Source organism: Rhinoderma darwinii, chromosome 10, assembly GCF_050947455.1.
Source record: "Rhinoderma darwinii isolate aRhiDar2 chromosome 10, aRhiDar2.hap1, whole genome shotgun sequence".
Lineage (NCBI taxonomy): Eukaryota > Metazoa > Chordata > Amphibia > Anura > Rhinodermatidae > Rhinoderma > Rhinoderma darwinii.
In genome coordinates, this window is record NC_134696.1 from 17104172 (window position 1) to 17119435 (window position 15264).

The 15264-nt window shown below is 37.3% G+C and overlaps 1 protein-coding gene across 5 annotated transcripts in view; it reads left to right on the forward strand.

Annotated features, from left to right (window-relative positions):
• PRDM16 (PR/SET domain 16) overlaps window positions 1-15264 on the forward strand; it is a 500485-nt gene that overhangs the window by 448124 nt on the left and 37097 nt on the right. For all 5 annotated transcript variants that reach the window (XM_075839396.1, XM_075839400.1, XM_075839395.1 and 2 more), the window contains 2 exons: window positions 13016-13214; window positions 15013-15160. In XM_075839396.1, coding sequence (XP_075695511.1) covers window positions 13016-13214; window positions 15013-15160 — 347 coding nt within the window. The remainder of the gene's footprint in view (window positions 1-13015; window positions 13215-15012; window positions 15161-15264) is intronic.

Genomic DNA, 15264 nt, shown 5'->3' on the forward strand with positions numbered 1-15264 from the left:
ATTTTTATATTATGTGGTTACTAGACTATCCTGGACACTTCTGTATCTAAGATCCAAGGTAAAAACAGACCTGCACTGTATACCAGAGCCGCGAATGTAAGATAGCGTTCAATTACAGTAATGAGAAGTCTGTGAAGATTAAGGCCAATCGTTATAAAATAGGATTCATGTAAAGCAATAAATCTACCTTGTATGTCATTAAATGGTGAATCTAGTGCCCAATATTCCCTGTTGGTAACGTTTTTTTTATCTGATCTATTCTGTTTTTCTGCTTGCCAATAAAGAAGTGCATGGATTGATTTGAGTTGAACCCCAAAAAAAAAGAAAAAAAAAATTCTCAAAAATTTTAATATTCACATTATATTTTTCCTCCAATATCCACAGCTGCAACATTTTTCCTTTATTTTTTTCTAAAACGGGTCATGGCTAATCAAGTGCGGTATTGCCATGAACGTTTTCGTACTCTAGCTATTTATTCCGATATAGGGGAGCACATGTATGACGGGCCAGACGTATAAGATTCTCACAGTTGAAGTCGCACAAATGACGTTTTTGTAAATATGTTGCAGATTTATTGCATCCCTATTGGGACTGTGAGAAATGTTTCATTGTTTGCCTGTTCTATTACTTCTGGGTGCACACAGAGCTCTGTTGGGTTTGCAAAAATGAAATTTAAATTTAACAAAGTGTGTTTAATTTTTTTTGTTAAGTTTTTCATTGAAATATTTGTACATGCACCAAAAAAAACATCCAATACATTGTATGTAAGCAATGATGGCATAAAATATAGACATCGGGAGAGTCACACTCTCTTAGTGATAGATTTGTTTACTGGTAATTCAATCGAAATTTTACTTTACCCATTTGGGATACATTTTATGATGATTTCTGAGTAATTATAGGATATGACTGAATGTGAGTAACAGCAACATATACAAGCCCCTGACCAATGAATGGAGCAAATATTGAGGTTTGACGATTGTTGCCTTGGCTTTTTCCATTTACAGTATTCACTACTCCATTTCTACAAGAAGCTTCTATTCTTGTTTCTGATCACTACAGTTATTGTCTAATACAGATTTATGTAGATCAAGAGTTTGGCAGTGACTAAACGGACATATAAAACTGTGCAGGTACTTGTCATATGATGAGCTAATGCTAGAGCGCCACCTAGTGCTCAGGATAATTTGTATCTACCACACCATTAGGCTTTGATACAGTCAGGTTCCTTAAATGGGCAATAATAAGATGACCTTGAAGCTGATCACTAATTTGATTTGACCTTGTATTTCGTTTTTAAACTTATTTAGCAGGCGCATATAATATTTTTGGGACAAATTGCAGATCATGATTGACTGTGGATAATAAACGGGCTACATGTAACAATTTGGAATGACTTCTTAAATAATGTATATCGTACACACAGATTATTGACGTGCACATCGACACAGAGTTCTGCCGAATAACCTGAGATTATTACTAGTACTACATGTTTTTTTGTTGTGTTGGTGGACCACACTACTTCCATAAATACCTGATCTCCATGTCCCTTGTTTTCGTTGAGACTTGCACAATGGTCTCGGTCTTGAAAGAATTGAAGGACAAGAATGCCAACAATACTTCAGAAGGAGACCTGTTTAATCCTCCTAGTAAGCTCTCATTGATGAACGGTGTTCTTCACCCAGCAAACAAAAGAAAGGATACACCAGTAAGAATTAGAGATGGAGGCAAAGACATTTATTGCCACATAGGACATTCTGATTTCATATGATCAGTAGAGACCCTGAGCAAAAATTGTATGAAGGCCCACTCCAAATCTATCCTATATTGTCCAACTTATAACCCCAAATGGTACCTAAGGGTGTGTTCACACGGTTGACAAAACACGTCTGAAAATACTGAGCTGTTTTCAAGGGAAAACGGCTCCTGATTTTTAGTTGTTTTTTAAGAAACTCCTGTTTTTCACGGCCGTTTTTGGTGCTGTTTTTCCATAGAGTCAATGAAAAACGGCTCAAGAAGTGACATGCACTTCTTTTTCACGGGCGTTTTTTTATGCTGCCGTTTTTAAAATTAACGGGCAGATGTCTGGAGGCGTTCTGCTTCCGATTTTTCGGTAGTTTACGGCCCGAAAACGGCTGAAAATAAGCCATGTGAACATACCCTAACTAATGCAACAATGTAGCGCCCACATAAAACTGCCATACAGTGCCTACATAATAGTTCTATACAGTAAACGCATAACAGTGCCATATAGTGCCCAAATAATAATGCTATACAGTGCCTACATAATAGTTCTATACAGTAAACACATTTGGGCACTATATGGCACTGTTATTTGTTTACTGTATAGCACTATTATGTAGACACTGTATAGCATTATTATTTGGGCACTACATGGCACTGCTAATAATGCTATACAGTGCCTACATAATAGTGCTATACAGTATATATTCAGGAAAACCGCAGCACAGCCACAAAAAATTCTTCCGTGGGAAAGGATAACTCCCCAAACATGTGGTGGTGCACGCAGCAAAGAATCCCAGGTCCAAGGGAGACAATCCATATGCAGCATAAAAACACATGCAACGTTTCAACCCATAGATGGGTCTTTATCAAGCATAAAGACCCATCTATATGTTGAAACGTTGCAAGTGTTTTTATGCTTGGTGAATAAATCAAATACACTTATTTGGATTATCTTGAGTGCTGCAGTTCCTTTCTTCAAGTGCTATACAGTAAACACAACCATGCGATATAGTGCCCAAATAATAATGCTATACAGTGCCTTCATACTAGTGCTATACAGTAAACGCAACCATGCGATATAGTGCCCAAATAATAATACTATACAGTGCCTTCATACTAGTGCTATACAGTAAACACATAACAGTGCCATATACTGCCCAAATAATAATGCTATACAGTGCCTTCATACTAGTGCTATACAGTAAACACATAACAGTGCCATATACTGCCCAAATAATAATGCTATACAGTGCCTTCATACTAGTGCTATACAGTAAACACATAACAGTGCCATATACTGCCCAAATAATAATGCTATACAGTGCCTTCATACTAGTGCTATACAGTAAACACATAACAGTGCCATATACTGCCCAAATAATAATGCTATACAGTGCCTTCATACTAGTGCTATACAGTAAACACATGACCGTGCCATATACTGCCCAAATAATAATGCTATACAGTGCCTTCATACTAGTGCTATACAGTAAACACATAACAGTGCCATATACTGCCCAAATAATAATGCTATACAGTGCCTTCATACTAGTGCTATACAGTAAACACATGACCGTGCCATATACTGCCCAAATAATAATGCTATACAGTGCCTTCATACTAGTGCTATACAGTAAACACATAACAGTGCCATATACTGCCCAAATAATAATGCTATACAGTGCCTTCATACTAGTGCTATACAGTAAACACATGACCGTGCCATATACTGCCCAAATAATAATGCTATACAGTGCCTTCATACTAGTGCTATACAGTAAACACATAACAGTGCCATATACTGCCCAAATAATAATGCTATACAGTGCCTTCATACTAGTGCTATACAGTAAACACATAACAGTGCCATATACTGCCCAAATAATAATGCTATACAGTGCCTTCACACTAGTGCTATACAGTAAACACATAACGGTGCCATATACTGCCCAAATAAGGCCTCATGTACACGGACCGCATTGGTTTTTCGGTCCGCAAATCCACGTGCCTTTAGCGGTCCATCGGACCGCAAAGAAACCTTGTTGTGCATTCATGTCTCATCCGGACTCACGGATCCACAACAGTTCACAATTGAGGACTGTAAAATGACTTGTCCTGAGTTTTTGTGGCCGCTGCACAGATCCATGTAAATCATGATCGTGTGCATGGGGCCATAGAAAGGACTGGGTCTGCAATTTATCCACAAAAATACAGTTGTGTGCATGAGACCTAACAATGCTATACAGTGCCTACATAATAGTGCTATACAGAAAATACAAAAGTGCCCAAATAAAAATGCTATACAGTGCTCACAGTGCCTAAATAATACAATAGCTGGGCTCATGACAAAGGTTGAAGATGACACACCAAGGAACAAGCTGTGAATGGACAATGCATGTTTACAACTAGGTAGTAGAGACTCTGGGTCATTTGCCCCTTTTGCCTATGCTACAATCTGGCCCTGTTTACAATTAATACACCACTTTTTCAGTGATCCATTGATCTCTTGATTTCACCAGCCAGCTATTAGCAGATGTAGATTATTCTATCACGGAGGAGAGTGGTTTTAATATGAAAAGTCAGGTGAAAACTAAAAGACCGCTTTTCCTTCGTGTTCATTATTGATCGCTTCACTGAAGTTAAGAAAAAGGTCACAGTTAATGATAAATAAAATATGAGAAATAGAAAGTACTCCTAATATTTCGACCAATTACTTGAGGTCACCCTTTGCCAATAGCCTAGAGGGGTCATGTGTGGTTCACAGTGCAAAACTAAAGGGCAACCAAACTAATCGATTTTAATATTAAATGCAACTACAAAAATCCAATGTCCAAAAGGTGTGGTGAATGGACATAGTAAGATTTAAGAAGACCGATGCTTCTATGTCTATAGGTTATAGTGATGAAACCCAAATTTATTTCCCAGTTTTGCTCAAAATGAAAAAATGGATTAAAGTGGATTACATCTTGGCACAAAAAAAGGGGGCAACATTCACAAACAAGTCCTCATGGAATGATGCCTCTCCATCGTTTGGAGATCCGTTCTCTCAAGTCTTCGAGGAGGTTGGAATCTCGAAACGATGGAGAGGAATCATTCCATGGGGACTTGTTTGAGAATGTTGCCCCCCTTTTTTGTGCCAAGATGTAATCCACTTTTTAATTTAAAAAAAATAAAAAAAAAATATGGTAAAGCAGATTTCCTGAAGGTGATGTGCAAGCTGTCTGACCTGGTCCGAAGAGATCACTGGATCCAGTAAAGGCCCAGAGAAGACTGTATGTCTCTACTACGTATAGACTCGAGGTGATGGCTTACAAGAAAGGCTTAAACTACCTTAAAGGAACACTCCAGGGAAAACTAATACTCTGTTATGCCCAGTGCAAGGCCTGAAGAGATTCAAAGAGCACTAAAGATAGACGTCTTGAACTTCAGGTCCTGCACTAGGCATAATAGTGTTTACGTTTTCTTGGAGTGCTTTAAGTCCCTTCTTCGTGAACTCCTCCTCAAAGGAACACTCAGGGCAAATAAAAAATATTACACTGTGTTATGCCAAGGGCAGGGAAGTTGTTTTTGTTTTTTTTAAATGGTTAAATACATAAGGAACTGTTCACATCAGCATTCGGGTTCCGTTCAACCTTTCCGTCAGAGGAACCGATGAACAGAAAGCCAAACGAAAACTATCGCTTCCGTTTGCAGTACCATTGATTTAAATAGTAATGTTTCAGTGTGTTTCAGTTTGTTTCCATTATGTAAACTTTCCTTCTTTTTTTTTACGGAAATAATAGCGTAGTTGACTGCGCCATTGTTTCAGTGAAAAAAACTGAAAGTTTGCGGAAAGGAAACAATATGAAACACACAAACTGAATTATTACCGTTGAAATCAATGGTACTGCAAACGGAAGCGATCTGTTTCCGCTGGGGTTTCCGTTCATCGGTTCCTCTGACGGAAAGGTTGAACGGAACCCGAGAGCTCAAGTGAACAGGCCCTAAGTTACATCGTTACATAGGTTGAAAAAAGACATAGGTCCATCACGTTCAACCTTTCTCAATAAATTACAAGTCATTCATTGCTTGATTAGTTGCAAAATAATAATGTCATCATGTTTTGTTTTTAAAAAGATTTAATGGATTTATTAATTGGTTAAATATTTACAATATGTTTATAGCACTGCACTCTAATGTATCACATCAAATAAAAGTAGGACATAGGGCTCATGTACACGACCATTGTTTTCTTCAGTGTCCTATCTGGGGTTTTTAACTTTTTTTTTTGTGAATAGCAAACTGAACTATTCATTCCTATGGGACCATGCACATATCCATGTTTTTGTTTTGTTTTTTTTTTTTGTTTTTTTTGCGGATCCATGTGTCCAATTTCACAAATTATAGAACAGCTCCTATTCTTGTCAGTATTTTTTTTGGTCCGTCTCACCAATTCCAGTATGTGGGTCTGCAAAAAAAAACATCATCACAACGAAGCCACTAGGGTCTGTGTTTTGCGGTCTGCAAAATGAAAACTTTCTAGCGCATGATGGCTTAGTCTTAGTTCACATCTGTTTTGTAGGCTTCATTAGAGTCTCTTTCGCAGATCCAGTCAAAAATCCTGGAAGAAATATGCAGCATTCTGTGCTTTTTTTTTTTTTTTTTTTTTTTTTTTTTAAGTAAAACGACATACACCCTCATGGAGACCTGGCAGAACCCATTAGAGTCAATGGGTTCTGTCGGGCATCGTAGGTGTCTCTCCGTCATGCAATGATTCCAGCACTTCTGTTTTTTCATTCTATTCATACGACGAAACTGAAAAACGGGAATGCAGATGTGAACCAAGCCTTATTAATTTTTTTTACATCTGTAATATGCAAACAAAAGAAATAAAAATGTATACCATACAAAATAAATAGTCAAAATTTCGATCTACCCCCTCCTCTGTTCAAGAAAAAAATACAAATTTCTATTTCCAGATAATTTTTTTTTTTTTTAAACTATATTGTGCCAGGGAGAAAATAATTCAATATTCAACATACCCTTTTCTTCAGACAAATGTATTTTTCTTCCTGTTAACCGTGAATTACACATGAAAACAAACGCAAAAATGTTCTGCATGAAGATAATTATCGTAAAAATCTTTTATGCCAACCCTAGCCAAATGCACTAGACCCCTTATCTCTGTTGGAATTTTGAGTAGGGTTCTTGAACTCCTTTGAGACTTTATTCTGGTAGATTAGCATGTCGATGCCATATAATTGCCTTCCCCTTGGTTCTTCTGAAAGCTATTAGGAACTGATTTATTTTTCACTAACATTCCACCATTGTCCCGAGTGTTACTGATGGAACTTTAGATAGACGCTTGTTGCAACCACAGATTTTATAAACAAGACAGAACACTGGCAGATCATTTTTTTTTATATGTCAAATATTTAAGGACTAACCTATTTCTTCTTGTCTGGAGTTTTCTTTGTGCTTCAAAGAATAACTAAATGGGGATTAGGTACCATCCATGATTTGGAACTGCATGAAACCCAGGCATAAGGAATTTGAGAAGTTCTCCCCTACATCATCCTAATCTTTAGACCTATTTAAGGAAATCTGTACAATTAGTTGATACGTCTACTGGAACCTAGTCGGATAGTTTACTACCGAAGTGTATCAGAAAGTTCTATGTGTTACACCAGTTGTTCTCCTGACTATGGTTTGGTCTTGTAAGGCAGAAGGCTGGATTTCTGAGGCTAAAGACTCTTAAGTCTTTACCCCCAAAGACAGGATTTTATACAAGTCCCCAAGATTTTATTTCATTGGAGGGCTAAACTGAAAAAGTATTGGCCTGAAACTAGTGATGTCATTGCACTCACAGTGACATGACTATTTTACCAGACAAATAAATGTGTGTTCATAAAGGTTCCCATTCTTTTAAGCTTTTCATACGCATTAGATTAATAACGGAGGATCCTCCAACACCTGGCAGCGTCTTTTTTTCCTTCTCTCCAATATAAATTCAACTAATTCTGAAGGCTGCAGCTAAAATAATAATTTGCCCCATGATAGCTGAAGATGGGGATCAATCTCTCTCTATGGCTGAAGAGAGGGACTGCAAATTGCTGGCCGAAGGGCATGAGCCCGAAGTCTCCTCACTCCACTCTGTGTTCACTTTTTCTGGAAAGACTTGCAATGTGGCATACACCAGCTAGCCTTTGGACATAACATTTAGCAAGTTCAACGCCACCATGGCACAACTTTTGCAGCCAGTCGTAGCGGTTTTGCATTCTCGTGAGCTTTGCCAACTTGTCAAGCTGAACCGGGTTGCCCTGTTGCTGTGGCATATGTAGTTGACTTGTCATATACAATGAGGCTGAAATGGTCATCGATCCCCTTTTGGGGGTATTTTTAACCAATGCCCCCTCGCCCCTAAGGCTATGTTCACACGCCTAACAAAAAACGTCTGGCAATACGGAGCGGTTTTCAAGGGAAAACGGCCTCTGATTTTCAGCTGTTTTTTAAGCAACTTGTGTTTTTTGTGACTGTTTTTGGAGCTGTTTTTCTATTGAGTCAATGACATACGGCTCAAGAAGTGACATGCACTTCTTTTTACGAGGCGTTTTTTTTTATGCAGTAGTTTTTTAAATGGTCGCCTAAAAAAACACCCCATGGCAAATCAATGGGCAGATGTTTGTAGGCGTTCAACCCCCAAATTTTTAGCCGGTTTTTGAGTCGTTTACGAAAATAGCCCGTGTAAACATACCCTAATAGCTAAATAGAGCGCTACATCTAGTACAACTCAACACTGGAGGATTGCGGACTGCAATGCTTACCAAAGACATTTAGCTGACTGCTGACCTCCCACCTACATTAAAAAAATATGGTAATAGTTCCCACTGCTTATATATTGCTTAATAATAAACTTTTTCTTTTTTAGATATTTTTAAAATTATTTTAAAAAAGTATTTTTTTAAATTATTAATTACGCTTTTCAACTCTTCTCAGACTGAGCACTAATGGCGCAGAATTAATACAGCACAGGCATAGTTATGAGAAGTAAAGTCTTGCCTCTTGTTGGTCTAGAGGAGATTATGAATAGTTATTAAGTGCACAATAGAACCAGTTCGTTTCCCAGCTTCTTAAATTAACTCAAGTGATCACCTAAGGGTCAGGATTCCCATTATTGTTCATTTTACTGGACATCCTGTAGGGAAGTAATAACGGGCAGACAGAAGGAATTGCCGATGTCTATTTCCTTATTGTCCTTTGTAACTAACTTAATAATTTGGGAGATGAATTTTAATTCTTCAAAAATATAGTGAAACTGCAGATAGATAGATAGATAGATATGAGAGAGATAGATAGATAGATATGGGATAGATAGATAGATATGGGATAGATATGAGATAGATGGATAGATAGATATGAGATAGATGGATAGATAGATAGATATGGGATAGATATGAGATAGATATGGGATAGATAGATAGATATGAGATAGATGGATAGATAGATAGATATGGGATAGATATGAGATCGATGGATAGATATGAGAGATAGATATAGATATGGGATAGATATGAGATAGATAGATAGATAGATATGGGATAGATATGAGATAGATGGATAGATATGAGATAGATGGATAGATATGAGATAGATAGATATGAGTAGATATGGGATAGATATGAGATAGATGGATAGATAGATATGGGATAGATATGAGATAGATGGATAGATATGAGATAGATTGATAGATATGAGATTGAGATAGATGGATAGATATGAGATTGAGATAGATGGATAGATATGAGATAGATAGATAGATATGAGATAGATAGATAGATATGAGATAGATGAATAGATATGAGATAGATGGATAGATATGAGATTGAGATAGATGGATAGATATGAGATTGAGATAGATGGATAGATATGAGATAGATAGATAGATAGATAGATATGAGATAGATGAATAGATATGAGATAGATGGATAGATATGAGATTGAGATAGATGGATAGATATGAGATTGAGATAGATGGATAGATATGAGATAGATAGATAGATAGATAGATAGATAGATAGATAGATAGATATGAGATAGATGGATAGATATGAGATAGATGGATAGATATGAGATTGAGATAGATGGATAGATATGAGATTGAGATAGATGGATAGATATGAGATTGAGATAGATGGATAGATATGAGATTGAGATAGATGGATAGATATGAGATAGATAGATAGATAGATAGATAGATAGATAGATATGAGATAGATGGATAGATATGAGATAGATGGATAGATATGAGATTGAGATAGATGGATAGATATGAGATTGAGATAGATGGATAGATATGAGATAGATAGATAGATAGATATGAGATAGATGGATAGATATGAGATAGATGGATAGATATGAGATAGATTGATAGATATGAGATTGAGATAGATGGATAGATATGAGATAGATAGATAGATAGATAGATATGAGATAGATGAATAGATATGAGATAGATGGATAGATATGAGATTGAGATAGATGGATAGATATGAAATTGAGATAGATGGATAGATATGAGATAGATAGATAGATATGAGATAGATGAATAGATATGAGATAGATGGATAGATATGAGATTGAGATAGATGGATAGATATGAGATTGAGATAGATGGATAGATATGAGATAGATAGATAGATAGATAGATAGATAGATAGATAGATAGATAGATAGATAGATAGATAGATAGATAGATAGATAGATATGAGATAGATGGATAGATATGAGATTGAGATAGATGGATAGATATGAAATTGAGATAGATGGATAGATATGAGATTGAGATAGATGGATAGATATGAGATAGATAGATAGATAGATAGATAGATATGAGATAGATGGATAGATATGAGATAGATGGATAGATATGAGATTGAGATAGATGGATAGATATGAGATTGAGATAGATGGATAGATATGAGATTGAGATAGATGGATAGATATGAGATTGAGATAGATGGATAGATATGAGATAGATAGATAGATAGATAGATAGATGGATAGATATGAGATTGAGATAGATGGATAGATATGAGATTGAGATAGATGGATAGATATGAGATTGAGATAGATGGATAGATATGAAATTGAGATAGATGGATAGATATGAGATTGAGATAGATGGATAGATAGATAGATAGATAGATATGAGATAGATGGATAGATATGAGATAGATGGATAGATATGAGATTGAGATAGATGGATAGATATGAGATTGAGATAGATGGATAGATATGAGATTGAGATAGATGGATAGATATGAGATTGAGATAGATGGATAGATATGAGATAGATAGATAGATAGATAGATAGATGGATAGATATGAGATTGAGATAGATGGATAGATATGAGATTGAGATAGATGGATAGATATGAGATTGAGATAGATGGATAGATATGAGAGATAGATAGATAGATAGATAGATAGATAGATAGATAGATAGATAGATATGGGATAGATAGATAGATATGGGATAGATATGAGATAGATGGATAGATAGATATGGGATAGATATGAGATAGATGGATAGATATGAGATAGATTGATAGATATGAGATAGATTGATAGATATGAGATAGATTGATAGATATGAGATTGAGATAGATGGATAGATATGAGATTGAGATAGATGGATAGATATGGGATAGATATGGGATAGATATGGGATAGATATGGGATAGATATGGGATAGATAGATATGGGATAGATAGATATGAGATAGATAGATAGATGGATAGATATGAGATAGATGGATAGATATGAGATAGATGGATATTAGATAGAAATGACTCCAAAATTGCAAATCTTCCAGTTGTCCAGGAGAAGATTAAATAGCTGCATAAGTCTGCATTCACACTGCGTTCGCATTGTACACGGAGATATACATCAGGAGGATTTCCCGACAAATACTTCGGATGGAAATCACCGACATGTGCCACTGTATAGGCAAAAAGTGGCATACGTGGCCCAGAGTTTCCAAAGTTTCCTATCACACTATTCCATACAGCTGAAAAAAGGGTATGCCTTTATATACCGGCCTAACATTCCATAAGGACTCTCTTTTGGCATCTGAGGTGAATAGGGCCCTATGGATATGTGCTGGCATATACCAAATGTACACTGCAAATGTAGTGTGACTAGACCCTGACTCTGCCAATCAGGGCAATGGGAAAGTTGGGTGATCACCCCCGTATACAGTAGCCTGGTATATCTTTTTGGCCAACACTGTTGCTTCCAATGTCAGCCAAACAGACTGAAAAAAAAATGAATAAGCCCCTGTTTATTTACTTGCTTGTTGCATTTAATAGATTTGTTTATTTGTGGACGATGACCTTTTTACGGTTATTTGCATAAGTTTACACGCTAGATTTATAATTTGTAGCGTGCCTCAAAACACCATACCCTGAGGCTGCCGGAATCAAACGCAGTACTTAAAGAGGAGGTAGCTGTGCAAAGCACTAAGATGCTGAAATGTTACTATCATAACCTTCTCTGTGCCAGCACCGTGTGGCACGCTTGCCAGTGTCAATAAATCCACACCAAAAAGCTTAATTACCGTCTACCTTGGGAGTTAATGAACCCTGCTACATGCAGAAAGTTTGCTCTAAGCTGTTTGCATAAGAGAGAAAGTTTAATTGCAGAAAGATGTTTTAAGTGCAAAGTAGCTAAATACCTTAAGACGCTTCTGTTCTCTGGATCGCTCGGTGGGGGGAAGGCTTGGATAACTCCTTGTTTTCTTACACAAAAACTTGTATTTTTGAAATATTTACATCGGAGACCCAGTTGTTTGACTTGGCATGGCCGTCAGGATGCCGTCTCGTAAACCTTTTAACGGCTGCCCTTATTTTTATTTGTTTGACCTTGGTGATGATCGTTTATTGTATATATTATGCTATTAACATGTTCTCTCCCTAAGCGCTTTCTTATCATTGGTCAAGATCAGCAATTGTTGTCTGAAGACTTTTTGCCGAACAATACAACCTGGGTGTTAATTCTAATGTCTCGTTCTCACATGGTGGGACTTTATGCAGCGGGACGCAGCTGTAAAACTCTTAGTGATGGTTTTGATAGCAACCATTGGCCAAATATGCAATTTCATTGTTGTGGAGTTGCAAGTGGAACTTAAAGGAGCTTGTAGAGTAGATTTGGAGAAGATGAGGAGCTGGTGGTGGATGAAGATGTTGCTGGCTGTTGAGTTATGGTTTCTCAATGTGTCTTTCATCTACAGAAGAACACACATTTCGCTGTGAAGATTGTGATGAACTGTTCCAATCCAAGCTTGATTTAAGGCGGCACCAAAAATACGCTTGCAACACAGTGAACCACATATACGAGTCTCTGAATGAAGAGATCAAGCAGGAGGGCTTTGATAATGAACAAGTTCATGAGTGCAAGGACTGTGAGCGCCTTTTTCCCAACAAGTACAGGTAAGTAGGACATTGTTGTCTTTCCTGAGCTGTGTAGAAGAATAATAATGTGATATCTATCCGTCTGCACATAGTCATGTATGGAGAACAAACCTAGGGGACAACCATCAGCGTCCGTACGGAAATACAAAATATGTTTTGTTTTTTTTAAAATGTTCTATGTTCACTTCATGGTCTTAAAGGGGTTGTACATGACTACTTTCTTCCGGAAACTGACACACCTGTCCACAGTTTGTGTCTCTCTGGTATTTCAGCTCAAATCCATTGAAGGGACTGAAGCTGAGCTGCAATACCATACAAAACTGTGGACAGGTGTGGCACTATTTTTGGAAGAAAGCAGCCATGTTTTTCTAACACTATGATATCCCTTGGATTAAAATAGTGAGGGATAAGATTAGCGTCGAACTGGAGTCACTTGGGCCCACCACAGGGAATGATTCTATGGGCCCACCCACCACCTCTACAGAATACGTGCACATCCACTTGTTGTTATCATGGTACACATATACCTTATTGACGATATGTCCTAATAGGTTATTTGTGAATCACCTATAAGAAATAGACCCTAGTGGCAATAACTTGGCTCCAAATGGAGTTGTCATCCGCTAGTCTGGGCCCACCGGAGGATTCTTTGGTAGTCTGGTGGGCCAGTCTGACCCGGTATGACCTCTTCAATTAAGAGTCTTCAAAATTACCCTTAACGACCAACATTTATGGAGTATGCCAATATAGAGACCCAACTGAACTTAATTACTTAGTTATTTCACAAATAAACTATCAGGCCTTATTTGTTGTTTGATTTTGGTGTGTAGTGTTAACAGCCGTTTACTACTAAGTGGACATTAATCTGTATAACTAGAGCGGTGGAAGCATTCCCTTTAGTGGGCCATAGTTACTCCACTCTGACGCCAATTAGATAATGTAAATACATTATCTTTTGGTTTATTGCTTTATCAAGGAAGAAAGATGGTGTATGTGTCTTCTCAGGTGATTCAAGGTTATTGTTTAGTTGGACCAAAGACCTACACATCCCACAGTGATGCTATAGTATAGACCATGTGAGCCTAGGAACATAGGACATCAGGAGGACATCAAAGAAATAGGTTCCTGTTGGTTCTGCTTGGCTTTTCTTTAAGCCCATGTGGTCAGCCGTTGACTAGGTCACCACTTTGTTTTGGCGATTGGCCGGGCTCAATCTTGTAATGATCTCAAGTGTGGTAATCCTGATATGCAGAATTGCAATGCATACAGCATGCCCACGGCATGGAAATTGCATTGAAATTTTATTTGGTCAGAGAAATTCAGACTCGATAAATGTGCACTTAGTCTAAGAATCTGAGAACAATTAAACTCCTTCAAATGGAGAAAACAGACCTGAGTATATGTAAGTGGCCTTCCTTAATCGTCTCCTCTCTCCAAACCCACTTGACATCTTGACCTTACGGGCCCAGATTATAGACTTTCCTTTCATGTAGAATAATATCAGATTCCTGTCTACTTCAGTAAACAGGAGAAAAAGTATTTATTGGAAAGAAAATTTTGTAGTTAATGAACTGAAACTTCTATTGACGTCTATAAGATTTCCTTGCACAAGTGAATTGCTGTACTGCAATTTTCAAGACCTAGTGTTCGATGGGGCTAGGTAGCATGACCAGTGAATATCAGAATATTATTGTATTTCAAATATTCCATGCTCAAATATCTATGTAGTTGCACTGAAGAATAAAGCTGATGAGATGTGACCGTAGAGGTGGCATTTGTCCTTCTTATTTTTTGGCCAACCATGTGTTCTTTGCAGTTTGGAACAACATATGATAATTCATACAGAAGAGAGGGAGTACAAATGTGACCAGTGCCCCAAAGCCTTCAACTGGAAATCAAATCTGATTCGCCACCAAATGTCACATGACAGCGGCAAGCGATTCGAATGTGAGAACTGCGTAAAGGTACTGATCACCCATTACTTTTTTTTTTTTTCTTCATTATCATTGTGATGTCCTTGAACGTGTGACCCAAGGCTGACGCTTGGAATGATCTGTGTCTCACGTAT